The sequence below is a fragment of the Cladophialophora immunda genome, assembly GCF_000835495.1.
Source record: "Cladophialophora immunda strain CBS 83496 unplaced genomic scaffold supercont1.3, whole genome shotgun sequence".
In the NCBI taxonomy this organism is placed as follows: Eukaryota; Fungi; Ascomycota; class Eurotiomycetes; order Chaetothyriales; family Herpotrichiellaceae; genus Cladophialophora; species Cladophialophora immunda.
The window spans coordinates 415,938-440,491 of NW_015622543.1; the positions used below are offsets into that span (position 1 = coordinate 415,938).

The window sequence follows — 24,554 nt, forward strand, 5'->3', positions numbered from 1 at the left end:
GGTGCTTGTTCCTTGAATCTAAGACTGTTGCCGTTCGCTCGTTGCCCTTGTTACTTGCTGCTGGCTTCCTCTCTTGGCGATGCTATTGGGCTCAGGGTCATGTTCGCAACCTTGTCTAACATATTTCAGTCCATGCACCCTCTGCCCTGTCCCCACCCGCCTCACGGCGGCCCCGGAGCACTCAGCTATACCAGGGCCTGGATACACAGGAATATCAGGCTCCAATACTTGCTCACCTAGCTAGATATCTTCATCTATCTATATAGGCACTGCGGTGGCTAGCTCATCGCAGAGCACAGAGGTCATTTGACTCCGAATCTCCTCTATTTCCGGGTGCCTACTACCGCCTCCCTCATACGCCGATTGACAATAGCCTACAAGGTCCCACCGTAACTCTGTACAACTCATCAACAAGGGTTACTTCATCCAATTCACCTGAAGCATCTCCTTTCTCTAGATATAGTCACTCCACACTTCAGACAAATCAGCAGCTCCAGTCGTGTTGCCAGTGATGGAGCGTGTGTTCCCCATTCGATGCTTCGTCTTCGAAGACAGTATACGCAATCAGAATAAAGGTCATCAAGGTCAGTATTCGACGATATCTTCATTAGAACTACTTCCTCTGATACCCACCTTCCATAGCAACCTTCCGTGAAAAAAGCAGCAGTCCTCTCATCCCGTCTGACAGCACCGAGACCTTGAAGCCTTCCCAATCAGCCGTACCTGAGGAAAGACCGAATTATCCCGAAAGTCAAAGCGCGGCAACAAGCCCCGGGTTTCCATATCTGCAGACTCAAAAGGAGAACGTACAGCCAGAAATACAACTTCCGAAAACCTCGGAGGACGAACAGGTGGAGGTATGTATCTTGGGAACTATCCAGTCATATGGAATGTTGGTCGCGTTGAAGGAAGAAAGCAACGGCATATTTGAGGCTCTAGCCGTCAGTGAGAACTCTCATGCACTTTGCAGGTACTCTCCAGAGGACATCTTTGCACTGGCCAGCTTTTGCAGCATATTTCCAGAGGAGAAGCGCCCAGCCTTTGCACACCAGGCAAGGATCATCAGGAGTCAGTTTCTCCTGGCTCCTAAATCCACAGAGCCTAAGGTGTTTCCCATACCGTTTATGGACCCTCTGGGGGGCTTGATACCTTGCTGGTGTGCTATTCATTGTGCGGGGATAGACCAGTCGGTCCTGATATGTGAATTCGAGCCTCTAATCTATCCCCGAATCACCATGATGACTCCCCTCTCGGATATTGAATCGCCATTGGAGAACCAGGAGGACGATCCCATGGACGCCGCTGAAATCCAAGGGACCACGCTCCGGTCTCTTCACCTTTCATCAGGGATCGATGACCTCTTCAACGGAGGAGGGAGAGCTACCGAGATCCTGAGTATAATATCTCAAATCCAACAACGGTTCTCTGCCGCTATCGTTGTCCAAGATCTCCTGAACATTCTCGTCGGGGTAATGCAGGAGCTAACAAAGTTCGACCGCTGCATGGTGTACCAATTCGACGACTCTTTCAACGCAATGGTCGTTGCAGAACGAGTCCACCCTCGTTTGGGTAGAGAAATCTATAATGGACTACAGTTCCCCGCAGCTGATATGCTCAAGCAGGCAGGAGACGACTATGGGATCAATAGTATACCAATGCTGTTCGATCGACAGCAAAGGCCCGTGCGCCTTCTCGGCCGCACCGTTACCGACCTTATGACGCCGCTCGATCTTACCTACGCGTATCTAAGAACAATGGCTCCGGTTCATATCAACTACTTGGAGGACATGGGAGTACGATCGACAATGACGGTGTCTCTCCGCCAGCAGGGTGAGCCTTGGGGCTTGATCTGTTGTCATTCATATGGCCTCGCCACGACCAGGATTCCTTTTCCAATTCGAACGCTTTGTTACTGGGTCAGTCAGTGTGCTTCGAACTGCCTAGACAGGCTTCTAGATGTCCCATTGGTTCAAGCTCGCAAGCTTCAAAACCCCCTTCACGTGGACAAGACCCCGGATGCGTTCATCAGTGCCTCTTCCGATGAGCTATTGAGGCTATTCCAGGCTGACTCAGGGTTCCTGGTAGTTAAGGGAGAAGCCAAAACGATCGGAAGGTTAGCGTCGTACCAGGAAGCCATCACGCTCCTCAGATATGTATTTCTCAGGAAATTTAAGCATATCTATGCTACGCAAAGTATAACTACTGACTTCACTGACTTAAGCTATGAGCCAACGTTCAAACATATCGCGGGCCTTCTCTTTATACCTTTGTCCGCAAATCCTACCGATTTCGTCTTATTTTTCCGAAAAGATCAACATAAAGAAGTCCACTGGGCAGGTAGTCCCAGTGTATCGCTATCAGGGTCTCGAACGTCAAAGAGTGCCTTCAGGAAGTGGACGGAAAGGGTCCATGGGACTTGCATAGGCTGGACGCGAGACCAACGTAAGCACCACGTCGTCCAGGTTACGCCCTGAATATAGGCTAATGAGTACCGTTCCGAAGTTGATACCGCCGCCATGGCGAGGCTCGTGTATGGAAATTTCATCAGAGTTTGGCGAGAGAAAGAAGCAGCTCTCCAAGATACTCGAATGAAGCGGCTGCTCATGCTCAATGCTTCTCACGAAGGTAAGCCACATCCACGCATCTGCACCAACGTATAACTGAACGCGCAGTCCGTACCCTACTGAACATTTTGGTCAACTATCTTGAAATGGCTTCGGAGAGACCGTTGGACAAGCCGACAAAGGAAATTCTGTCTATGTCACACACGGCCTCGAAATCTCTAATCTACTTTATCGATGACCTTCTGCATCTTACTGGAAGTAGAGACGGACCGATACCACCTCTTCAAGAAGCTTTTGACATCAGATTGGGGCTACAGCAAACCTTGGAGCAACTCAGGCAGCATGCGGCGCGAAAGTCCCTAGCTTTCGAAGTCTTCATACATCCCGAATTTCCACATTTCGTGCAAGGTGATCTACTACGCCTTCAGCAAGCCATGTTGAGCTTAGTCTCTAACGCAATACAATATACCTACAGTGGCGGCGTCACCATCCAGTTGGGTCAGGTCTTTGAAACAGAAACGGACTGTCTAGCTCAGATTATAATCCAGGATACCGGAGTTGGCATGTCAGATAACGAGCTTGATGACCTGTTCATGGACCTTGAAGAGGTACGCGGTGAAGACTTCCAGGAGGAGGAATCACCCCTAGAGGTAAAGCCCCGTATTCCACGCGACGGTGTGAAATCTTTGAAGTTGGGACTGGGTCTCGCGCTAGTCGCACGGTTTGTGAAAACCAGGAATGGGCAGATCCGACTGAAGTCTACCAAAGGGAAAGGCTCAACAGTCACCCTGGACTTACCTTTTAAGCTTTGCCCTGAGGCTGCACATCCATTTCAGTCCAGTCTCAATCTTCAGGCCCAATCATCAGAATCTGCTCAGCGTCAGTCACTTCCCGTGCGCCCCAAGTTGGGGGCTAATCGCGAAGCTGAGGAGTCGGCAAGGTCGCAAGCTTATTTTACGAGTCGGAACGGGACATATCCTAGACAACAAAGCATAATCGCTTCACCTTCAGAAACATACTCCCGTCCATCGAACGATGAAATGCAAGATCTTGGCGATCGTCATCTGACAGTGCTGGTTGCCGACGACAACTCCATCAACCTCCAAATCCTTCAACGGAGACTGGGGAAAATGGGACACGATGTCAGAGTTAGCTGGGATGGTCAAGAATGCTTTGATTTATTGAAGGTCCATCAAAGTGATATCGACTTTATCCTAATGGACCTTGAAGTGCGTCTTTCTCCCATCCTCGAGACGTCGTTTACCATTTCGGACATGCTGACAGTCTAGATGCCATTTGTTAATGGCTGGCAGGCCACTCAGATGATCAGGTCGCTAGAGAAGACCACGACAGATATCCCGCACTCCACGGATGAATACGGCAGAATACCGATCTTTGCCATCTCAGCGACTCTACGGAAGGAGCAACGACAATCCTTCGCAGCATCGGGTTTCGATGGCTGGCTACTTAAACCGGTTGATTTTAAGAGATTGGCACTCATACTTTCAGGTGCTTTCAATGCGGACTCACGCAAGAGGGGCCTGTACGAAGAGGCGTCGTTTCAGCAAGGAGGCTGGTTTTCAGAGCGTTGTGTCGACATCTGAGAGGAATAAGCCACAGAGAAGTCCTCATGTAAAGGATGGCTGAAAGACTGTGTTGGACCGAGTGTGTCTTTGAGGATAGCAAACGAATTTCATTGAAGAGTCTATCCTCCTACATCTTGCACAAGAGAGTCTATCTATATATATATGTAATATAGAGGGGTGATATAAGGATGACAAGGTTCACGTGCCGAACTTCCGAGTCATAAGTCGGAGCTCGACAGAGCTATCATCTCGCAGTGTGATTTCTTGCGCAACTCTTCAGCATGGTCACGTTCCCAATCACACCTAATGATCTTCTCACGAGCACGGCGGTCCGAATGGGCAGTCATCCGGACGCCGTCTTCCTGCTTCTGCGAGGCCTCGATTTCAGTGATCTGCCTTTTGTTGCCCTCAGCCAGCGTTGTCTCTGGCGAATCGTCAAACACTGGCGCATTCGCAAAGGCCTCGGGGGCGAGACTCTCGACTTGGTATTCGTCTCGAGAAAGGGTCGAAAGACGACGATGGAAGGGGGACGGCAGCACAGAAGGATGGCTCTGTATTCCTGGGGTGTCGGTATCAGATGCTTTGCTGATGCCCTCCGCGTAGCAGCTTTGAAGAAGCTTATTGAAAGGAGACACTGGACTGCAAGAACGAGCACGAATTGGGCGAAAGGTGGTAATTGGGATTGGGTTCTCGAAGGCATCATGTTGCGACATGGTGAGGACCAACTCGTCGTGGGAGTATACTAGTTTCTGGATGTGATCTCGTCCATGGATGAAACAACAGGCGATGACTAGATTGCAAGATTGTTAGATTGTTGCAGACGTACTTGATGGTACGAGTGACGTCAATTCTTGTCCTTTTACTGTGGCCTGGGTGTGCAGGAAGGATTGCTGAATCGGATAATGGGTTGGAGTCAACTTTCAAGCGGTCACTAGGGGCCCGCGTCTGGGCACTTTTGTCGCCCTGACGAATCCTCCCCATGGAGTGAGGTATATTCCGGCAGGCTAGGCACCAGGATAACGACGTGTTGCTCTCGTCCCCCCCCCCCCCCCCCCCCCGGGCCCCCTGCTGCGCATTGGCGGTGTTTTCGTCGATCAGGAATCCACGGAGAAATCTGCCGCCTCTTCCCTTTTTAAACCGTTGAGGTGGGACCGCTGTTAGCCCCGCATAGGCGATGTCATGCTTCGTCTAATTCGCTGCCGTGGCTTCAGCCTCCAGACAAGGGGGGTCAATGGGCACTGGCATGTGCACGCATGTGGTAGAACACGCAGAACCGGCACGTATCAACCGCGTCGAAGAGCAGGCTCCGGCCTCTCTTCATCAAGGACACAAAATGGACTGCCGCTTCTGAGTTGCGCTGTCATCATCATTCTTCCGCTCGGCGCATGGCAAGGCAAACTTCAATAGTTTCGGCCGGAGAGATATTCCGGTCCCAAGAGTTTTAAAAGTTTGTTAGGTTGATGCCTTGCGTTGTAGCGATGATGACACTAAACTCACTGCAGCGAGAGCACATGGGCTTTTATCCCGAATACAATCTTCGAGCTCTATTAACAGGATTAGGAGACTTCGCTAAAGCACGCTGAGACACGGTACCACCATACCTTGACCCCCAGTCAATCATTCAGCCTGGAGGAATTTACAGATCTTTACGACGCCAGTGCCTGTGTAGAAATGATGCTATTCGCTCGTCATAACCAAAGCGCCTGGGTTGTGCAATCCTCAGTGGTGACATGACCTAGAAGTGCGCTCAATGCGACGAACTCATACTGCCCAGACCCTTTCTGAACCGTATCCGCCCAAGGCAGCCCTGAGAAGAACACCGCATCCAGACGACCCGTCAATGTCAGATATCGCGATAGTAGAATACGACCACCAAACGCTCCAATCTTTTTCGTCGGAATTGTGTTTACCTTGGCGCAACCAAAAAACAGGGGCTCTCTTTCTTGCCCACCCAGGATCTGGCCTGGATGGAGGACAACATGAACGACTCCTGTCGGATCTTATAACAGCATATCATATCCTTCACAGCCACGAGGTACTTGATGAACATGGCCAAATTTCCGTCCGCAATCCACGGGAGCCTTCCAAACTCTTCATCAGCAACACTCCGGCCATCCTCGTCTCTTCGAAGAGCGATCTGAGCCAATGGCACGTCACGGACGGCTCTCCTGTGGCGAAGTGTTATGACGGATGCGGCCAGGTCGAAGAAATCCCTCAATGGTCCGAACATTACGCCCGTAGCTCCGTTTACAATATATATCCAGGAGTACAAAGTGTTATTCATTCACGCTGCCAAAGCGCGATTGTTTACGGCCTGTGCAACAGTTGGAAGAGCATGCTGCAACCCAGCTATCTGATGGCCGGCTTTCTCCGCACCTCTCCTCCAATTTTCGACCTTCAGACGACTGCCATGAATCAACGAGACTCGACAGACTTGGAGATCGTCTACCTCTCGGAAAAGGAGGCTCGAGATTGCGAGAGTAACGATAAACCGTTGTGATTCAAAGCACTGGTTGTCGTGGCTAGTAGAAGCCGAAAGGTGTGGACGCTATCGGAATGATATGAAAGCGAGCCTACGCACAGGTTTAAAAAAAATCCCGGCTCGTCCTACGCTACCATTCCCAGTGGACTTCGGTATTGTGGAAGTTCGGGTGTTGCCGCTGCCCTCGGCCGAAGAGGTGGTAGGAAGGTTTTATTATATGCCGTCCGATATCTTACTTGTCACTGTTATCACATGATGCAAATGATAGGATTAGCCTTTGCTCTTGATCGGCATGTATGCTTCAAAAGTTCCTGATCAAGGAATAATGAGTTCGTGTATATTTATCGACCGCATCGGCTGTAGGATTATAAATGTAGCCAAACTTTCGGCTAGTGGACCCAAATAATGTGGGCAGTCCGGGCAGAAGTCAGCTATTGTATGTCGGACGCTAACCACAATCCCGGTGGGGGTTTTGAGCGCATGGAAGCTAACGGTCTTTGTGGATGCAATTTTCTGAGTTCGCTGGGGCGATTAACCGTGGACAGCATTCGCGGTGGATGCTGGGATTCCGTCCCCTCGGGTTAGACACTCTCCCAGTTTTGGAGGTGCGATGACAGAATGAAATATCGAGGCCTTCGACGTTTGAGTTGCTCCGCCGTGCCCCGTCGAGGCCCCTTAACTTGTTTTTCCACTTAGTCCCTCGCCTTTCCTCCCTTATTCTGGCTTGGTCTTGAATGGATCTGTGTAAGGATAAAGGCTCAGGAAACGGTTAAAATCCAGCTTTTCTTAATCCTTTAACAAGCTTTCCCAACGTCAGAGCATCACAATCTGGATGTCGGTTGTATCGGCGTTGAGAACCCTTCACAGAGTTCAAGGAGTCCCGAAAGCATGCCCAGGAATTCGGTCAAGATGTCCTGCCGACGAGACTGAATTTTATCTGGACAGTATCCCAGTGTATTCAGTCTATTTCGTGACAACGGACTTACCCTTAATCCAAAGTAAAACTCGCCCATCCCGGCTTTCAAGCCCACACTCGGTCTCCAAGATCGCGATTTTCGTCAGGTCCTTGAACTCGTCCGACTTTCTGACCCCCCAACGAATGAAGATCCAAGAAGCCAAATCCGGGTGAGGTTTTCGAGGGAGTATTGGTCGGAGAGATGCCACTCTCAAAGGCCGAGTTCTGGGATTGCGTTGTCAAGGACCATGGCATTGCTTCGTTGGACGACATATATTAGTACTTGCAGGTGTCACGTCACCAGGTATATACATGAAAAAAAGGCAATGTTGAAATATTGAATAGATTCACACCCATACCACAATATATCGTTGCTGTAGAGCCGTCGGAAAAAGGTCTGGCCGTCATGCCTCTTTAGGAAAGTGATGTAATTGTACAAGCTCCGGCGCCCAAGGAGAGTGTTTATTGCGTTCAATCTGAAGAGTGACGCTCCTAGGTGATTGGTTTGCAATAACTACCGGTAAGGGATCTTTCTGAATGACCATACCACGGTTCACCTGCGACATTAGTCGGGTCTGGCGATATGTGAAGTTTCACTCTTGTGAAAACTTTTCATGAGAATCTTTATCTGTGATTGAGGGGCCTAACTACTTAGGCAATATAGGAAGCAGCTCTGACAAAGTTACGTAGCGCCGGTAAAATCGATCCGTAAACGTATGATTCTCGAAAGAATAAAGTAAGGTACCGAACAAATAATAACGTAGTGACTAAAGAGGACAAAGCGTCTACACTCATTATCTAAAGTGGAATCCCATGCTAAGTGTGGTTTTAGGTTGTTCTCGATAGTCGCAAATAGAAGGTGTTGCTCGAGGAAGAGAGACTATCGAAAGCCGTTTCTGCAAAACCGGCGTTAGAGGCTCGTCCCACCTATCAGGTTATCTTTTCAGAGCAAAGAGAACTAACAAACTGCATTGACCAAAAGTCGGTCTTTGGCTGCTGATGGCGCATCCACTCACTCGTGGCTATCCTTAAAGAGGTCGAAGCCACAAACGTCTTCGTAGTGTTCCCGGGAATCCACGACTATAACTAGCGATGATATAACCACCAATCACAATAAGCAATGATTCTTGGCTCCCTTGGCGTAAAACGGAGAGGAAGACCAAAAAGTACATAGAGATCTCTTCTCCAACCTTCCTTTCCTTTCTCATCCAAGTTTTTAGTCATCACAACATATCCTTCGTTTCAATCATGCCGCCGATTTCACTGTTTACACATTTGCCTCCTTCATCAAGCGTGGAGGCAGATATAACGCTTTTACTTACTTGAGCCAATTCAAAAGCCGCTTCTAGTATGGCCGGGTGTCCGAAAATCAGCTCCTCACGAACTGGCTTATAATTCTGAAACTTTTTGATACTTTAAGCCCTCGTGCGACTCATCAACAACGCTCTAGATGTAATGTGCATCCCTATGCAGAGAAACGCCCTGGACATGCCTGCCAATCCAGCACACTGACGAAGATAGCCCACGGGAGGGTGGGAAACTGATAGCTTAGACACTGAATGCTCCATATACCCGTTGATTATATAAAATTACCAAGTCCGGTGGCCCATAACACGCAGAAAATGTATGCTTCTTCCTCTCTTCAGTACCCTTCACTAATCGCATACTACGGTGAATGTTTTCGATCTAGCTGCGTGTACAGAGGATTGTAGGCTCTCTTTTCGTACGACCCTGCCTGCGATTATGTCCCTGGAGCTTTTCCCTTACTGTTTGAAGGGCAGTATTTGAGATCCGTCATCCATTTCTCCAATGTCCGCATCCCGAAACTACATTCCACCAACTCGACCCATACAACGTGTTAGGTGCTATGGGAAACCCATCACCGATCAGATCCTGCGTCCCCAAGCCGAACACAAACAACGCGCACAGTCAAGATGTCGTTCAGTTCCCCACGTCCCAGTCCTCCCGCGACGAGATCGACACATCTTCACCTTAGCCACCAGCCCTCGTCGTTGGGTTCCAGCAGAAGTCGCACATCACACGCATGCGACCGATGCAGGGTCATGCGAGCCAAATGCTCAGTGGGTGGTCGCTGTACGAGATGCACCAAGGATGACGCTGTGTGTAGATACGGAGATCGCAAACGAGAGCGCAACAAAAAGTGGGTCAAAGCCGATGATTGTCGCCGGCGCACGAGGTGCTGACTTTGAAAAGAGACCTTGTCGAGAGTCAAGACCGCGTCAGAACCTTGGAAAGTGAGAATCAGAAACTCATAAATGCACTTCGTTCTGTAGTTCAGAACGCCTCAGCCCACGGAGCCACGCATCAGGATGCGAGAGATTACTGACAACGGTAGTTTGACCGCCGCGAAACACGCGCATGATTTCTAATATCGTTCTAGTTCTCATCGCAATAGGGAGAAGAGTGTGGCCAACATTCAAGGAGCCGATCCCAGAGTCTGGTTGCTTCGTCCAAGCAGGGTAATACACCTCAGGATCCATGGGCCGAGACCGCTAACCTTTCAGTCGCGGCGTCGGGCGCAATCACCGCAGCTTCAAGTGCTGGCTTTTCCGGAAAACACGGCGATCTGCATCGCGTGGTGGACTTGAACCATGGCGTGGGTGCCTCAGGCTTCATCGGCAAAACGTCTGAAGTGTCCTGGCTCCAACGAGCCTATGAATACCTCCATGTGCCGGGAGGCACGATACGAGGGGCTGTGCGCATGTCGAGGTTAAATCCAAAGCCTTCAATTACTTCATGGACGACATCAACTTACTGGAAATTGACGAGGACCATGTGGACCCGTATGATCGACCGTCGTTTGAGGCAGCTGTAATCTTGGCAGAGGCATGTTTTCATTCCATCCAAGGTGCCTTCGAATTTGTCAATCGCGAGAAGTACCTCCACACCATGATCAACTCTCCGAGTGCGACGGCCATACCATCCCAATCTGAGCGGCGATGGTTGGCCGTGGCTAATCTTTGTCTGGGCGGTAGGGGCCAAGTGGCTGCAAATCACGAAACCGAACTATTCTAGCGGACCAGAGAGCCATCTTCTGTACTTTGCGAGAGCCCGAGCTCTCGGGTTGGACCACAGGATCTTGTTTGACCATCCGGACATTGCTCGGGTTGAAGAAATTGGGCTCCTCGCATTTTATCTGCTTATGAACGGGTCCATTACGAGGTAGGTTGTCACGGAAATTGTCCTCTCACTTTCTTGCTGAAGTTTTGGAAACAGAGCATGGAATATTTCGGGCCATGTCGTTCGTCACGCCACCGCTCTCAGACTGCACCTGAGAGCGTCCGACCCGAGCATTGATGAAACAGATAGACAACGACGTGCTGGAATATAGCATTCACTTTATAGCCTGGAGGCTCTGATGGCTAAGATCACTGGTCGACCAAAGGCGATATGTTTCTCTGATATAACGGCGCCAACTCATCTGTACCAGGGATTGGAAAATGAAGCTAGTGAAAGTCTCTTCCGCCATGACGAGCTCGTCGCCGCGGAGCAATCTCGAAGCCTTTGGCTTCACTTCTTGAATACGAGCCGCGACTTATCCCGAAGTATGGGGGCGATGGATCGGAAGAGCATTGCCTGTATAGGCCGCGGTATATCGCCATCCTACTTCCATCATCGAGTGTTGCTCTGCCGTATTAGCGATCGGATTGCGGCGCAGCTATACTCTGGGACATTAGAAGATTCCTGGGCGACTCCGCAACGCAAGATCCGCGAACTCCAGAGAGAGCTGAGTTCATGGGCCGATAACCTCCCAGAAGACCTGGCCATCCATAATCAGGTACCTATGAAGACCGATCCACGGGTCAAGGTCGAATTGTCCATGTACTATTACAGCATACAGATGATTCTATACCGACCGTGTCTTTGCGAGGTGATCTTTGAGAACGAGTCCTCACAGTCTCGGGAATTCAATCGCGAGTCCGCGCGTGCCTGCGTTTATGCCGCCATCTCGCTGCTTGGCGTCATGGCGGACAATCCCAGCGCGCATGCAGCATATCAGCTACTCCCCTTCTGGACGCTACTTCATTATGTAGCACCAGCAGCGACTGTGTTGCTGCTGGAGTTGTGCCTCGACCATCAGCATTTTACCGATGAGCACATAGACCCTCTGCCAAACATTCGCAAAGCAATGGCATACCTATGGTGCATGACGGAAGACTCACTGTCTGCGTTCCATGCGTGGAGGATTTTTCGACTGCTGCTATCCGAGATTTCCTGCAAATATGAAGACCTCAGTTTCGCCGACATTCCGGAAGAAGCGCCACAGCCGATCGGATGGACGATTGAGAGTGAATTATCCTTCTCAAGGGCACTTGTCTCTTGAAGGGCACCAAGAAATTGACCACGTCTTTTCCCGAAGCATGGAGTAATGTAGTTCGCCGTTCATCTTTTCAAATACCGCATCGTCGAGATCCTGCGGAGACATGCACGGTATTCACAAATCGAATGGGGTCGGGAAGGCTTCTGGAATCACAAGTCTCCACAGTGCTCCTACCCTCTTCCGAAAGGGAGGCAGGCATAGTCCCCTCGATACTTCCTTTACTGCCTTACGCTACCTGTTTCCATGGTCAAGGTTTCCATCATACTCCGGATTCACTATTGGAAAATGGTTATATGCAGCATGGCTCTATCAAGGACAGACAAAGAGTTGCTGTACTGAATGTGTTGCATTAAAGACTAGGACGAGAGCAATACCAATTCTCATGCCGTATCTCGCAAACGCTATCATCCATTCCCGCTTTGCCACCTGTTGGCAATAATCCCTTGCCGAACCAGTCATGAAGCTCTAAATTGACGGAGACGCACTTCTTCTCCAGCCCCTCGTCCCCCCTTCCCCCCCCCCCCCCCCCCAACCCCCTCCTCTTGTGCGGTACACACGAATATCCACCCAGACGTTCAACCCCAGGATTGTATTGAACGCATTCAGGCTGACGTCTGCTCTGTCTTACTTCCCCAGTCATGATGCTGATAATGAACACGACCTGGACACCTGAAGTACTGTAGTCTCCATCCACGTTGGTAGAAGTGTAGCGCCAACCATTCTCAGAGCATCCACCAGGTCGCCAGCGCCCCTGTATGCCTCAAAGGCGTTGAATTTGGTCACGCCGCTTTCAAACTTCGTGAGTCTCCAGCGCCAGTTTCGGTGTGTTTCCTCGTCTTCCCCCACCCAAGAACAGGGTCATCCGGGTTATTCTGTCAGAAGGCATCCCTAGCCTGTCTAGAAGGAGCTCAAGAATTGCGTCCCTTTGCTCGACGATAGCCCAGGACAAAGGTGTCATGCCTTCTACATCGGGGACGTCAACACGAACCAGAGGATTGGCCAACAGTGCAGCCACAGCAGATGGTCGATCATTGAACACTGCCCACCCTAGGGCCGTCTGACCGTCCAAGTCTTGGTTGTTAACGTCCAGGTCCGGGCGAGTGAACAACTGCTGAATCACCTCCGTCTGTCCATGTTCTGCTGCCAGCGAGAGAGCGGTCTGCCCATAGTCGTTTTTGAAGTTTATGTTGACCTCAGATCTTTGAAGCAAGCGGAAAATTATGAACGAATGGCCTTGTTCTGCGGCGAGCAACAGGAGCTTTTCCTTGGGCGTTTTGGACTTTTCATCCATATGTGGGACTCTTGTTATATACCTCTAAAGTGTGTAGAGCGGGGAGGGGCGAGGAGTTTGATTAGAGCCTAAGGTGAGCCAATGTCTTCATCTGCCCTACGTCGCTCCAGGTGGACAATTGAAAGGGATTAAATAATGGGTAACCTCCAGCGACATCATCTTTTTATGAGGCGGGGAACACAACAGAGCCGAATGCTGTACCAACAGTCGTGACTCTCTTATCACATACATGCCTTGGGCCACGTCTATCCTCATGATGTCGGAGAAGTGCGAAGCTCAGGTGGCTTCGAACGATGGCCTACCGCTAGACACCGCCCATTCCACTCAACCCAAGTCCTTACTATGCCCGCCTCCAATTCTCTGAGAAGGTGGTCGATAGTCCGGAGATTTTTTCCCAGGTGGTCGTGAAGCCCCACGAATTGGCTTTCGCCCCTTCAGAAAACGCGCATTTCAATGTGTCAAATGCAAACTAGCCGGCCGTCTAGACGCACCCTCCCCCTTATGATGTCGTCACGGCGAATGATTGCCAATCGAGCTCTTGAGTAGGTGCAGCTGCTTCTCACCAGATCATTTGATCGCCGAACACACTAAGGAGGGAAAACCCTATCCAGGCGCGAGCCACGGGTTCCCTACCCCTTTTTGAGGTTGGGGGAAGGGGGGAGCCCGGGGGGAGCCCAAACTCACAGGCATGTGGGCATCCAACTCTCCCGTGACGTTTCTATCCTCACTGTTCTGCCCTTGCGGGACCTTTCTCCGAAGCACGATCACTGTTCTAACGTGATGGATCCTTAGCCGTAGATAACGACTTGGCCACCCAGTGTCGACAAGGCCTTTGAAGCCGCTATTTTCGTGTCCATCATCGACGAAGTCCTACGACTACATCTCTACAATATGACCCTGATATTTGATTCAACTCTCACTCTTGATCTCTCGCTCCGCCTCCCTCGTCGATTCCCTGTATGTCGAAGTAATTACGCTGAGGAACGAGTTGCATCCGGCACAGCTTCTGCGCCCGGCATGCACCGAGTACCGCGGTCGATTCTTGTCTCGCCGTCATAACCGCAATGGCAAGCCACCAATCACAAATCGCGGTGAAGAAGTCTGTCGCCGCGATCGACGTACTCGAGGCAGTTTGCAGAAACATACAGTCCTGCCGAAAACTTTAATTCCTGGTCCCGGAATCTCTATCCAGCCGAGATTTGCTCTTTGCCCATGTACTCCGCTAAGCGGCAGCGGAATCGAATAATGACCCCAGCACAAGTCAGAGGCGATCATCTTGTTGTGGCCTTGACGAAAAAGTGGACAGAAACCATCTAAGTTTGTCGTCAGCCGATTAATTCTTTAGTTGTACCACCAGCAGCCTCCCCGGGCGCGAGAGGGGTAAAAGATACCCAGCAGCAAAAGACCAAAAAGCCGATACGGTATCTTGAGTCGACCGGTCGTCTGACGTAAGCCCTGCACAGTGTGGTACACCTTCGCTCTCTTCACAACAACTATTCAGGCATGTCCCCGTTAGGATAAACAGGAAAATCCGCTATCCATGGGCATAAACAGTTTTATGTCAGAGAGTGCGAGTGGGATCGACGAAGGCCTCCCACAGGCGAAGCATGTAGGCAGAAAGGAAAGAAGATTGGAGGCAGCTCTTCTCTCGCGCATGCTGATATTGATGAAATATTGAAGGAGGAGCCTTCAAGAGGCGCACGCGCGCCTTTCCTTATCAATCTCGACATGGATGTCGCCTTAGTCCAGAAAAATGATCTCCCAACTGGTGAGAACCTGGAAGCATTCAACGACAGAAACACTCTTGATTGCTGGAAAGGATATCCAGGCACCACCGCAAGGGGGGGCTGAACCTCTTCCTAATGGCCTCACAGCACACCACCCGAAAGACCTCTCAAGGCCAAATCACACTACGTCGCTCGGCGCAACATCCGCGAGCACGACAACCATGACCCAGGGGATCCCACAACCCATGTATTACTTGATTTGGGGCCGATGAACAAGCCGCGCCGTGTTTTCTCGCGTGAGATCTCTCTGCAAAGCACCCCACGAGATGAGGTCATGGTGCACGAGGTCGAGTTTGGTATTAAAGAAATGCATGGGATCGGCCCTGGTTAATTCGGAAAGATTAATACCACCAGCCTTAAAACACTTTTGCAAATAGCCCACGACCCCAAGTGCTGGAGGTACAAGAATACAGAACGCGCCACGACGAACAACATACATATTGGTTGTCCCCTCTGTGTCTTTCCATGGAAGAGGCCAACATGCTCGACTCGACGCTGTCGGCCCTCATCACCGCTTTCCACATCCTGCACCGCTACAAGATCCTCGACGAGCACGGGCACATCTCGGTGCGCCACCCGACGGACCCGTCGACCTTCTTCACCAGCAACGTGCCCGCTATCTTGGTATTCTCCAAGCGCGACCTCAATCAATGGCGGGTGCGTGACGGCTCGCCCGTCACGGAGTCGCACCCCACAACAGGGTGCCAGATCGTGGAGGCGGACAAAGTGCCCGAAGGCTCGGAACATTACCTCCACAGCTGCGTGTATAACGCCTATCCCGGTGTCCTGAGCGTGGTGCATTCGCACGCCATCGAGGCCGTCGTGTTTGGCCTGTGCGATGCCTCGGGGAGCATGATGCAGCCGAGCTACCGGGATGCTGGCTATCTGGGCCCTTCGTCGCCCATCTTTGACGCCGCGAAACACTACGGCTCGCTACCGTGGTCGCATCGGCAGAATCTGCTCATCGATCACGTCCGCCTGGGCGACGCCGTGGCCAAGACATTCAACGGCGTCGACGCCTCCTCCTCCCCCTCCTCCCCCTCCTCCACCGCGGTTCCCGCCCACACCGTCGTCTTCGAGCGCGGCCACGGCTTCGACACCTGGGCCGAGAATATTCCCGACGCCGTGTGGCGCGCCATCCATGTGCGGCGCAACGGGCTCATCCAAGCGGCCGCCATGGAACAGCGAGGGAGCACGGATCTGGAGGTCATCTACTTGAGTGATCGGGAGTGCAGGGACTGCAAGGATACGACGAACAGAGCAACGCCTTTGATATGGAAGGCCTGGGCGGCCGAGGTGGAGAGGTCGGGAATGTACCACAATGAAATGAAGGGCCAGCGCCAGAGATAAGAGAGCCGCGCGCGGGCAGACAGTTGTCTCGTGGATGTACCTCTTCCGAAGGACATGGCCTATCGGCGCCCCTCCCCAGGGAATGGAATGCTGCTCCGCGACCTACCATGCTGCTGGGAATTTGATGTCAGGACAGGGTTAGGCGGACCGAGAATAGGCAATGGCCCTTCGATCACACACGCCTGAAGGTGGAAGAGGTCATGCTTGCCAGCGCCACACCGATGCTGCGTGCTGCGACATCGCCGAGTTCGGACAGAAGAATTCAGGCTTCATAAAGGAGTCGAACCAGCTCTTTGTGCCAGCAAAGAACCAAGGCGAAGCTGAAGTTCAGCGCCCAGGTCACGATTACAAAACCCCAAGGTGCTGCCCCCCCCGGGGGGCGGCCTCTCCCCCGGCGGGCGAGGGACAAAATTCCCGAGCAGAAGGCGTTCACTCCTGTATGGGGTGCACATTGTGGCAAGGTTACCTGCGAGGATTCAACGCTCTACGGCCCAACCTATGTCCCACGGCGAGCATGGGAATGAACTCGGCAACTAAGCCTGTCACTGAGGTTGCTTGCTTGGTACTTGACGGTGTCCTTCAGTGTCAATTCTGATTCGTTTCTAGTTTACACTTAATGCACCAGCGTTATCGGATTGTCTAAGTTGAAGTAGTGGTGTACTAAAGTTGAAATTCATCCGTTCTAATCTTTGTGTGACTTTGATCCCTTTCTCCAGCTGTCCGCATTAACGCAAAAAAGTTCAAGTGTAGATTGTAGTGGTGTTAGGGGGCCAGAAATCTAACGCCCCTTGAGTTGCACGGCGAAGTCACCTCGCGTGCGAGCGAGAGTCTCGTCCACCAGCTGTTTCCTCCAGGGCGGCAGGTCAAATATCTGGCCGTGGTCGAGGTCCGGGCACCACACCACGTTCAGCCTGTCGTCACCCCGATAAATGTCCTTTTCTACTATGGACTTTTCAGAACCGTAGTCTTCCGGCAGGACATCGCCGTTGACGCTAACGCGCTCGGTCCTACTTCCCTCGCCTCCCCCGGGTGATTGCAGGTATTCGTAAACGAGGGGGGCGTTGATGATTGAGTCTTTGCCGACGAGGAAGACGGTGGCGTGATGGCTCAAGAGGTCGTTCTTCCATAGGATGTTCTCGGACCAAAAGAACGTACGAGAGAGCGTGTGCGCCACTCCCATATCCTTAGAGCCAAAGTACCACAGTAGCCATTCGTTGGCGAGCTTGGGTTTGCGTACAATCTAGTTTTAGTATTAGCCTAATACCCCGTGTCGACCCTTACGGGATCGATTTGGAGGGAATTATCTTACAAAGTTATAGGCAACATCCGGTTGATGAAGGAGGATGGACACCGGGTCGACAAGGACGACTGACGCGATCATCCTCGCTAGTTCAGGCGTCTTCAGAAGATGTGTGGAGATCACCGAGCCATACCTAAGGAGTAAGGTTAGTAAGGGATCTAGATGGGAAGAGAGGGTGGACGGACGAGTGTGACACTAGGACGAACCGCTCAAACCCATGGTGCTGTAAGATAATCCGAAGCTGTCGACACATTTCTTGCTTCCGAGGCAAAGGCGACGTAATTCGAGACGAGATAGGTAGCATCTCAACGGCAAGGATCCCAATGACGCCATCCTTAGCCTGACGTCCTTGATTCAATTCCTTCATAAATTCCATATAAGGGTATAGGCCGACTCCGATACCGTGGAGGAAAAGAATCGGCAGCTCCGTCCGAGAGGTATGAGGGCGATACCAGTAGGTTAGATTCTTAGTAGGAGAACGGTGGGTTGTTAGGAGAGATAGTGGCCGCGGAGGGAAGACGTCGAAAAATAATTGCCTAATCGAAGTACGGTAGTGGTGGAAGTCGTGGAAGCCTAGGTAGGCATGCGTAAGGACGTCGACGACGGAGATACACAGCAAGGACATTAACACTAGTCATTCGAGAACAGAGGGAGCGGGAGCCTTACCCAGTACCAGACTAGACTTCGATGGAGGGCGTCGACTTTATCCAAGGTCAACCGGAGACACTTGACATCAGCACGCCCGTGCTCGAAATTGAGCCCCGCGCGACGTTCGAAGCTCTGCACATATTCTTCCACTTCATCATCGTAGGCGGTATCAGTTAGGTCGGTGTTGAAAAAGGCCCATCGGAAGAAATCTTTGACATTCTCGCGCTTAAGGGCGGTTAGAGGGGTATAGAGGAACCAGCCTGATAGGTATCGGATGGCATCCTGCGTGCTCTCCTGACAAAGGCGGAAGAGTTTCTGCCGCTCCTCTTTCGATAGAGCAGGAGGATGGACGGCCGGACGCTGGAGTTGATGTCTCTTGTAGAGATAAACCAGATAGAAGACGGTCTCTGCCACAGCCCAATATTCGAAGAAGATGGGAAGTCGCCAGGATTTCGGCAGACACCATGTTAACAACATACAATAGACGACACAGACCGGGGCAATTGAATGCAATATGATGACCCATGACTTGACCCAGATATAGTCGAACGTGGAGCTTCCGATCATGGCGAAGTGATTGCGGATGAATCGTTGCGGGATCGAATTGCTTTTCAAAAGGAGTTGAGTTCTAGGTTGATGGGATGGTCCATGGCCGAAACTTTTCCAGCCTTAAGAACAGTCGTAGATAAACACTCACATGTAAAGCGCGACATTCTGTTGGGACGTGGCGGATTAGCCATAAACATCATAGAAGCATAGAAGACATGTGCTGGTGGCGGGAAAAGGTACGACAGCAATCCGATTTTGCATGTGGCATGTGGAATTCCTGGAAGATATTTCCGAACGTCTGCTTCGCATGACTAAGACGTGAGGATGGCGGAAAAGCTGACAGCCTGCTCCTTCAGGTTTTCATGTTTTGTTTCTGAACACAGGTAAGGAGTTGGTCTTCGCCATCGATGCATGGCGATTCATACGTGAAGAAGAGGCGACCGAGGTACTCAGCTGCACTGATTGTCCCTGGGACTCTACTCCTGATGGATGGATATTGTTTAACGATATCATGTGCATTCATTAACTCACCCACGATTTGAAGAATCTTTGGTTTGGACTGTGACTGACGAATCTCTCCCATTTCTTCCTCTTGGATCTACTACTTGCCATCCATTTCCATTTCCTCCATCTCGAATGCCAGCTGTCGCTTCTTCATCGCGTGTATTTTCTTCTTCTTCGCCAGCGCGGCCGCTTCTGGATCCTAACCCTGAGCTGGAGCCGGAGCCGGAGCCGGAGCCAGAGCTGGAGCTTGAGCTTGAGCTTGAGGCTACTGCGCTTGTGTAGAGTTCTTCACTCGGCCAGCGTGATTTGTGGCCGGCTGACGCGCAATCGAATACGCGGGCCGCTATTCTGGTAGCTAATGTCATCTTGATATCCAGCCTCCTGCGCCTCCGTCTCGTGCTTCGGACCTGGACTTCGCGATTCCACTCCAGAGCGCTTCTTGAATGGCTCTTCGCTGCCTATCCGAACGAGGGAGGGGGACGAGAAAGTAGTCGAAAGTCGAAAAGGCGTCAAAGAGGGAACGGGCGACGCGCCGCTAATTTTAGGTCCTAGCTAGCGCTATATACGGTGGAGTATATTTAGGATAAAGGGTGAGTGTGAAGGTGAGCGAGGTGAGTGCGTAGGTGAGAGAAAGGTGAGTAGTTATAAAAGCGGCACGGCTGGGGTGAGTCGCACGTGAGCTCCGAGCAGGTTTTACTCATCTTGACCCGCCAAGCCCCAGACCGCCATCTCGACCTCGACTCCGGTCCTGCACATAACACCCTCTCACTCTGACGCTCTGTTGTTCTCCTTCTCCTCCTCACCCATCGACTGCGGAATGGGAAAGCGTTGCACTTCCATCTGTCCTAGCCATGATGGAAGCGACGCAGGCTCGCCGCACTCCGCGGCAGAGCGGCTTGGGGCGATTTGATACCTCGCCTTCCAACGAGTACTCACACTTGATCTTTGTCCTGTATAGCCCCAATGCCGGGGTCTCATCGTCTTGAGACTATTGGAGTAACAGCAGCACCAAAGCTGCTCTTTCTATGCTCTGTTCCGCGTATATACATTTCAACATCCACAGAACCTGTACGTTATCCTGCCGTCGTCCTCAAGAGCTTGGGTTGACAGAACATAGAATCATGGCAATGCAACACCTCGCCCCAGAACTTCTCGTCCGCGTTTTCGAATCCCTCTCCTCCGTCTCAGATATCATCAACCTGTCTCTGACCTGTCGCTATTTCTACGAAATCCTCCCAAAATCGCAAAAGCTGGCACTCTTCTTCAGCACAATAGATGAAACAGATGGTCCAGTCGAAGATATTATACAACTCCTGACCCAAAACAACAACCAAATGCTACATATTCGGCGATCTCCGCCTCTGTCTTTTGCCTTGCTCTCGCAAGTCACGGCCGTTGCCCGTGTGGCACAGCGATACGTGGACCTATTCCCCGCCTTCAAGTGGCTGGAGGCAGAGAGCGTCAACCGAAGAGTTCTCGACCGCTACGAAGCCCGTCGACTACGTCGCGCAGTTTACCGACTATGGAGCTACGCCAAAGCATTCAATCAATTTCCTTATCGCACCGCTCGCACCGATGCAACAGCCACTGCGGAACGACTTCAGCTCCTGCGCACGTGGTCGAACGACGAACTCTTTGAGCTAGAGGATTTCCGTGGTCTGCTCGAGCAGCTGCTCGCCACGGACATCTGTCCTACTGACGGAGAAGTGTATTCGCGGATACCCGATGATGCACAAAAGTTTCATCTGTCGTTGCAGTATCCTTACCTTCGTCCCGTCTCATCCACCCCGCAAGCATACGACGATCTTTTCCACAGTTCCCGTAATTGTGATCATGATTTGCACAAACCGACAGTCCAGGAACTTCGGATTAGGCACATGCAAGGATGGGGCAGTGATCTGCAAAACTTCTACCTGATTCAATCGTTCTTGAAATTTTCACCTGCGCAGATCCTGTGGCTGTTCGACAATGCAGTGTACCGCGCAGACGTGGAACGATTTATCGAGCAACAGACCCACGATCCGTGCTTCTTCGAGAGTGGATCCATGTTTTTCCAAGACTGGGTTACCGTGTTGCATACGCGAGGTGTAGATGTGCAACAAGCACGCGAATCCATCTGGCAGGAGAAGGCAGGAGTCGTGGTACCCACATGATAAGGCAGAGCTCGGATTGCTTGATAGAGAACAGCAGGAGCGGAAAAAGCGACCTGCGACTCGCAAGGCTGACGTCTGGAATAGGCAGGAAAGTACCTACAAACTAGAATAAATCAATTATTTGATTGAACTGGAAATTCTCTGACGTTGCAAAGTACATACAAAGCACAAGTCCCTTCGGTTTACGGTATTGACCAAGGTCTTTCCAAACCCTCTCTGCGTACAGTAGGACTCCAGTAAATCTTCTGTGGCGTGGTCGGTGCCCTCCAACTCTTTGGACGGCCGTGTGCGCTCCCACCAAAGTCCATCTTGCGTCGTCCTTGAAGCCACCCAGGCGCATTCTAATCTGTGCATGACGCATTCTGTGTTGGCAGAACAGCCATGATGCGCAAGGAGAGATTCTCGGACGAGCGCCTATGCCTTCTTCTCCTTGGCGTGTGCCATCAGAGCCTGGCTCGCCCCGCCTGCTCCGGGGACGAGAACTCAAAGCCGGGATATCCCTCGGTGATTTCCCTCTCGCAGTGAGCGAAGTACGGGGCCACGCCGCCGAACCAGAACAGCGGCCTCACCGTCTTGCCCTCGAGGTTCGCCCCGATGTACCACGAGCGAGTCTCCTTCGCGCCCTCGGGGAGCACGGTGGCGTTGAAGGCGGCGTCCACCTGCTCGCTCCAGGTCTTCGCATAGTCCTCCTTGGTGTCCACGCGGCCGTAGCCGTTCGACCGCATGAAGGAGAGGGTCTTGCCGATCCAGTCCACGGTGTTGTCGATGATGACGGGGATGTTCGCAAACGGGGCCTGCGGGCCGGACACCATGAACAGGTTCGGGAAGCCCGGGGTGGTGATGCCGTACGCGGTCGCCATGTCCTTGTCCAATTGCTCCGCCAGCAGCTGGTGCTGGCTGCCGCGAAGATCGATCTGCGCGAGTGTCCCCGTGATGGCGTCGAACCCCACGGCGAAGATGATCATGTCAAACTCAAACTCCTTCTTGCCGGTGCGCAGACCCGTTGGAGTGATCTCCTGGATTGGGTCGTCCTTGACATCGACCAGCTCGACGTTGTCCCGGTTGAAGGTCTCGTAGTAGAAGTGGCCGAGAGGAGGCCGCTTCGACAGGATGGTGTAGTGCGGACAGAGCAGCTCGGCGGTTTCCTTGTCCTTGACGATCGATCGGATCTTGTTGCGGACGAACTCGGCCGCCATGTCATTGCATTTGGGGTTGGTCAGCATGTCAGCAAACGTCTCGAAGATGAACCGGAACCCGCCGATTTCCCAGCCGAAGTCCAGCACTCGGTGGACGTCGGCCTCCGTCGCCAGGTCGGTGGACTTGAGCGTGGCGTCGACAAAGTCCATGCCGAAAGATTGGGCCCTGGCTCGCTTCACCACCTCTTCATATTCGCGTCTCAGCGCGACCTGCTGGTCCTCGGTGAGTGGATGGTTGCGTGCTGGGAGGACATAGTTCGGCGTGCGTTGGAAGACAGTGAGGGTTTTGGCGTTGTGCGCGACAATAGGAATGACCTGGACGGCAGTGGCGCCGGTTCCCACGACAGCCACACGTTTGCCCGCAAAGTCAACTTTGTGCTTCGGCCAGAGCCCCGTCTGGTACCATTCACCCTTGAAGGACTCGAGCCCGGGGAAAGGGGGCTTCAGTGGGGTGGCGAGAGGGCCTGTCGCGGTGATCAAGAAGGTGCAAGTGTAAGTGTCGCCTTTGGACGTTGTGACTTTCCACACGTTCTTCGACTCATCCCAATGTGCCGCGGTGACTTTTGTGTTGAACTCGATCTTCTTACGGAGGCCGAGGTGATCTGTGACTCGGTTGAGATAGACTTCCACCTCTGGCTGGGTGGGGAAGCGCTCCTTCCAGTCCCAGTCCAGGCCCAACTCTTCGAGAAAGGTGATAATGTACACCCAGCTCTCGCTGTCGGTTCGGGCCCCCGGGTATCTGTTCCAGTACCATGTGCCGCCGACCCCGGATCCTGCCTCGAATGCTTTGGCGGACAGACCCCGTTTGCCCAACTCGTGCAGCATCCGGATGCCGCCAAACCCAGCGCCAATGACCAAGGCATCGTAATCGACTCCCGCGTCGCCCGTCGTCTCAGAGGTGGTCGGATTGCTTGTTGCCATTGTCCCTGTTCTGCCAGCAAAGAAATGCCGGGATGAAACGTTCGAAGAGTTACGTCCAGGTCAGTGCATATAATGGCAGGGTGTGGGGGGCTAGGTCCATACCACCCTGGGAGCACTGAATTTATCTGAACCATCCAGCAGGGCCTCATAACCGAGGATAAATACGCTTTTGCGGAGTAATCCCCATCGTCCGGGGTCAAGGGGACTGTTGCAATGGTATAGCCTTGCCCCGGCGTATTCATCCTGCTCCACTTCCCCGCACTGCTCTCGCCTGGAGATTGGTGAGTGTGCGAAGGCGTGCTTACCAATGTAACACGCAGGGACAGAGGTGAGATTCAAGAGGGTTGTTGGACGGAAACAGATGAGTCAGGTAAGCGAGGTTTCCGAAATGACTCGCGAGACAAGGTTGGCCCTGGCAATGAAGGGGGTTGTCAGAGGAGGATAAGGCCAATGGTCCATGGACTCGGTCAAGGAGCTCCGTCTCTCCAACCCCGCAACGGTATTGCGACCTCCATCTGTTTCCGGGCTGGAGAAGCCTGTGTAGATAGGTAAAACTCAAGTAGCGAGCTGCGCCCTCGTATGCTCTTGGGTACTTAACCTAGGCAAGTCTGTGAGAATGATAGAGATACATCCGAATAAGTCCGCCCCGAGCTTGGCATCAGCCTTGTTTCTCTTGGCACAGCCCTGCGCCATTCCGCTCCTCCACCAGGGTAAGCGGAAGGTAGTCAGCAATCGTACGGACAAACGATACTGAGACTAATATCCCTCCGTCCTCTGAAACCGCTTGGTACTAAGCTGACTGAGTCATCGGGAGCAGCGCGCGTGTGTCCTGCAGAGACAGTTTCAGGGGCAGAAAGGCCAACATATCTGCGCGTATTGCACGCGGGCCCAACATCGCTGGCGTGGGCTGAGCTGAGATGCTGACG

At 52.1% G+C, this 24,554-nt stretch overlaps 9 protein-coding genes across 9 annotated transcripts; 6 read left to right on the forward strand and 3 right to left on the reverse strand.

Annotated features, from left to right (window-relative positions):
• Positions 1-511: 511 nt before the first annotated feature.
• PV07_04742 (uncharacterized protein) lies at positions 512-2,474 on the forward strand (the record flags this gene model as incomplete). Its single annotated transcript, XM_016391584.1, has 2 exons — positions 512-584; positions 643-2,474. The coding sequence occupies 2 exons, from the start codon at positions 512-514 to the stop codon at positions 2,472-2,474; spliced, it is 1,905 nt and encodes a 634-aa protein (XP_016249103.1).
• Positions 2,475-2,516: 42 nt separating this feature from the next.
• On the forward strand, positions 2,517-4,168 carry PV07_04743 (uncharacterized protein; the record flags this gene model as incomplete). Its single annotated transcript, XM_016391585.1, has 3 exons — positions 2,517-2,625; positions 2,673-3,793; positions 3,854-4,168. The coding sequence occupies 3 exons, from the start codon at positions 2,517-2,519 to the stop codon at positions 4,166-4,168; spliced, it is 1,545 nt and encodes a 514-aa protein (XP_016249104.1).
• Positions 4,169-4,368: 200 nt separating this feature from the next.
• On the reverse strand, positions 4,369-5,011 carry PV07_04744 (uncharacterized protein; the record flags this gene model as incomplete). Its single annotated transcript, XM_016391586.1, has 1 exon — positions 4,369-5,011. The coding sequence occupies exon 1, from the start codon at positions 4,861-4,863 to the stop codon at positions 4,369-4,371; it is 495 nt and encodes a 164-aa protein (XP_016249105.1). The 5' UTR covers positions 4,864-5,011.
• Positions 5,012-10,344: 5,333 nt separating this feature from the next.
• Positions 10,345-10,939, forward strand: PV07_04745 (uncharacterized protein; the record flags this gene model as incomplete). Its single annotated transcript, XM_016391587.1, has 3 exons — positions 10,345-10,513; positions 10,584-10,770; positions 10,825-10,939. The coding sequence occupies 3 exons, from the start codon at positions 10,345-10,347 to the stop codon at positions 10,937-10,939; spliced, it is 471 nt and encodes a 156-aa protein (XP_016249106.1).
• A 27-nt stretch (positions 10,940-10,966) lies between these two features.
• PV07_04746 (uncharacterized protein) lies at positions 10,967-11,932 on the forward strand (the record flags this gene model as incomplete). The annotated part of the gene is made up of 1 exon (XM_016391588.1): positions 10,967-11,932. One exon carries the CDS (start codon positions 10,967-10,969, stop codon positions 11,930-11,932), a length of 966 nt encoding a protein of 321 aa, XP_016249107.1.
• Positions 11,933-12,719: 787 nt separating this feature from the next.
• Positions 12,720-13,220, reverse strand: PV07_04747 (uncharacterized protein; the record flags this gene model as incomplete). The annotated part of the gene is made up of 1 exon (XM_016391589.1): positions 12,720-13,220. The coding sequence occupies one exon, from the start codon at positions 13,218-13,220 to the stop codon at positions 12,720-12,722; it is 501 nt and encodes a 166-aa protein (XP_016249108.1).
• A 2,252-nt stretch (positions 13,221-15,472) lies between these two features.
• Positions 15,473-16,624, forward strand: PV07_04748 (uncharacterized protein; the record flags this gene model as incomplete). Its single annotated transcript, XM_016391590.1, has 1 exon — positions 15,473-16,624. The coding sequence occupies one exon, from the start codon at positions 15,473-15,475 to the stop codon at positions 16,355-16,357; it is 885 nt and encodes a 294-aa protein (XP_016249109.1). The 3' UTR covers positions 16,358-16,624.
• Positions 16,625-20,076: 3,452 nt separating this feature from the next.
• On the forward strand, positions 20,077-21,690 carry PV07_04749 (uncharacterized protein). Its single transcript, XM_016391591.1, has 2 exons — positions 20,077-20,426; positions 20,476-21,690. Exon 2 carries the CDS (start codon positions 20,480-20,482, stop codon positions 21,509-21,511), a length of 1,032 nt encoding a protein of 343 aa, XP_016249110.1. The 5' UTR covers positions 20,077-20,426; positions 20,476-20,479; the 3' UTR covers positions 21,512-21,690.
• PV07_04750 (uncharacterized protein) lies at positions 21,643-24,216 on the reverse strand. The gene has a single exon (XM_016391592.1). It carries the CDS (start codon positions 23,626-23,628, stop codon positions 21,955-21,957), a length of 1,674 nt encoding a protein of 557 aa, XP_016249111.1. The 5' UTR covers positions 23,629-24,216; the 3' UTR covers positions 21,643-21,954.
• Between the last annotated feature and the right edge of the window lie 338 nt (positions 24,217-24,554).

Excerpts from the sequence above, each read along its gene's own strand:
- PV07_04750 (XM_016391592.1), bottom strand. The coding sequence starts at position 23,628 with ATGGCAACAAGCAATCCGACCACCTCTGAGACGACGGGCGACGCGGGA.
- PV07_04749 (XM_016391591.1), top strand. The coding sequence starts at position 20,480 with ATGGCAATGCAACACCTCGCCCCAGAACTTCTCGTCCGCGTTTTCGAA.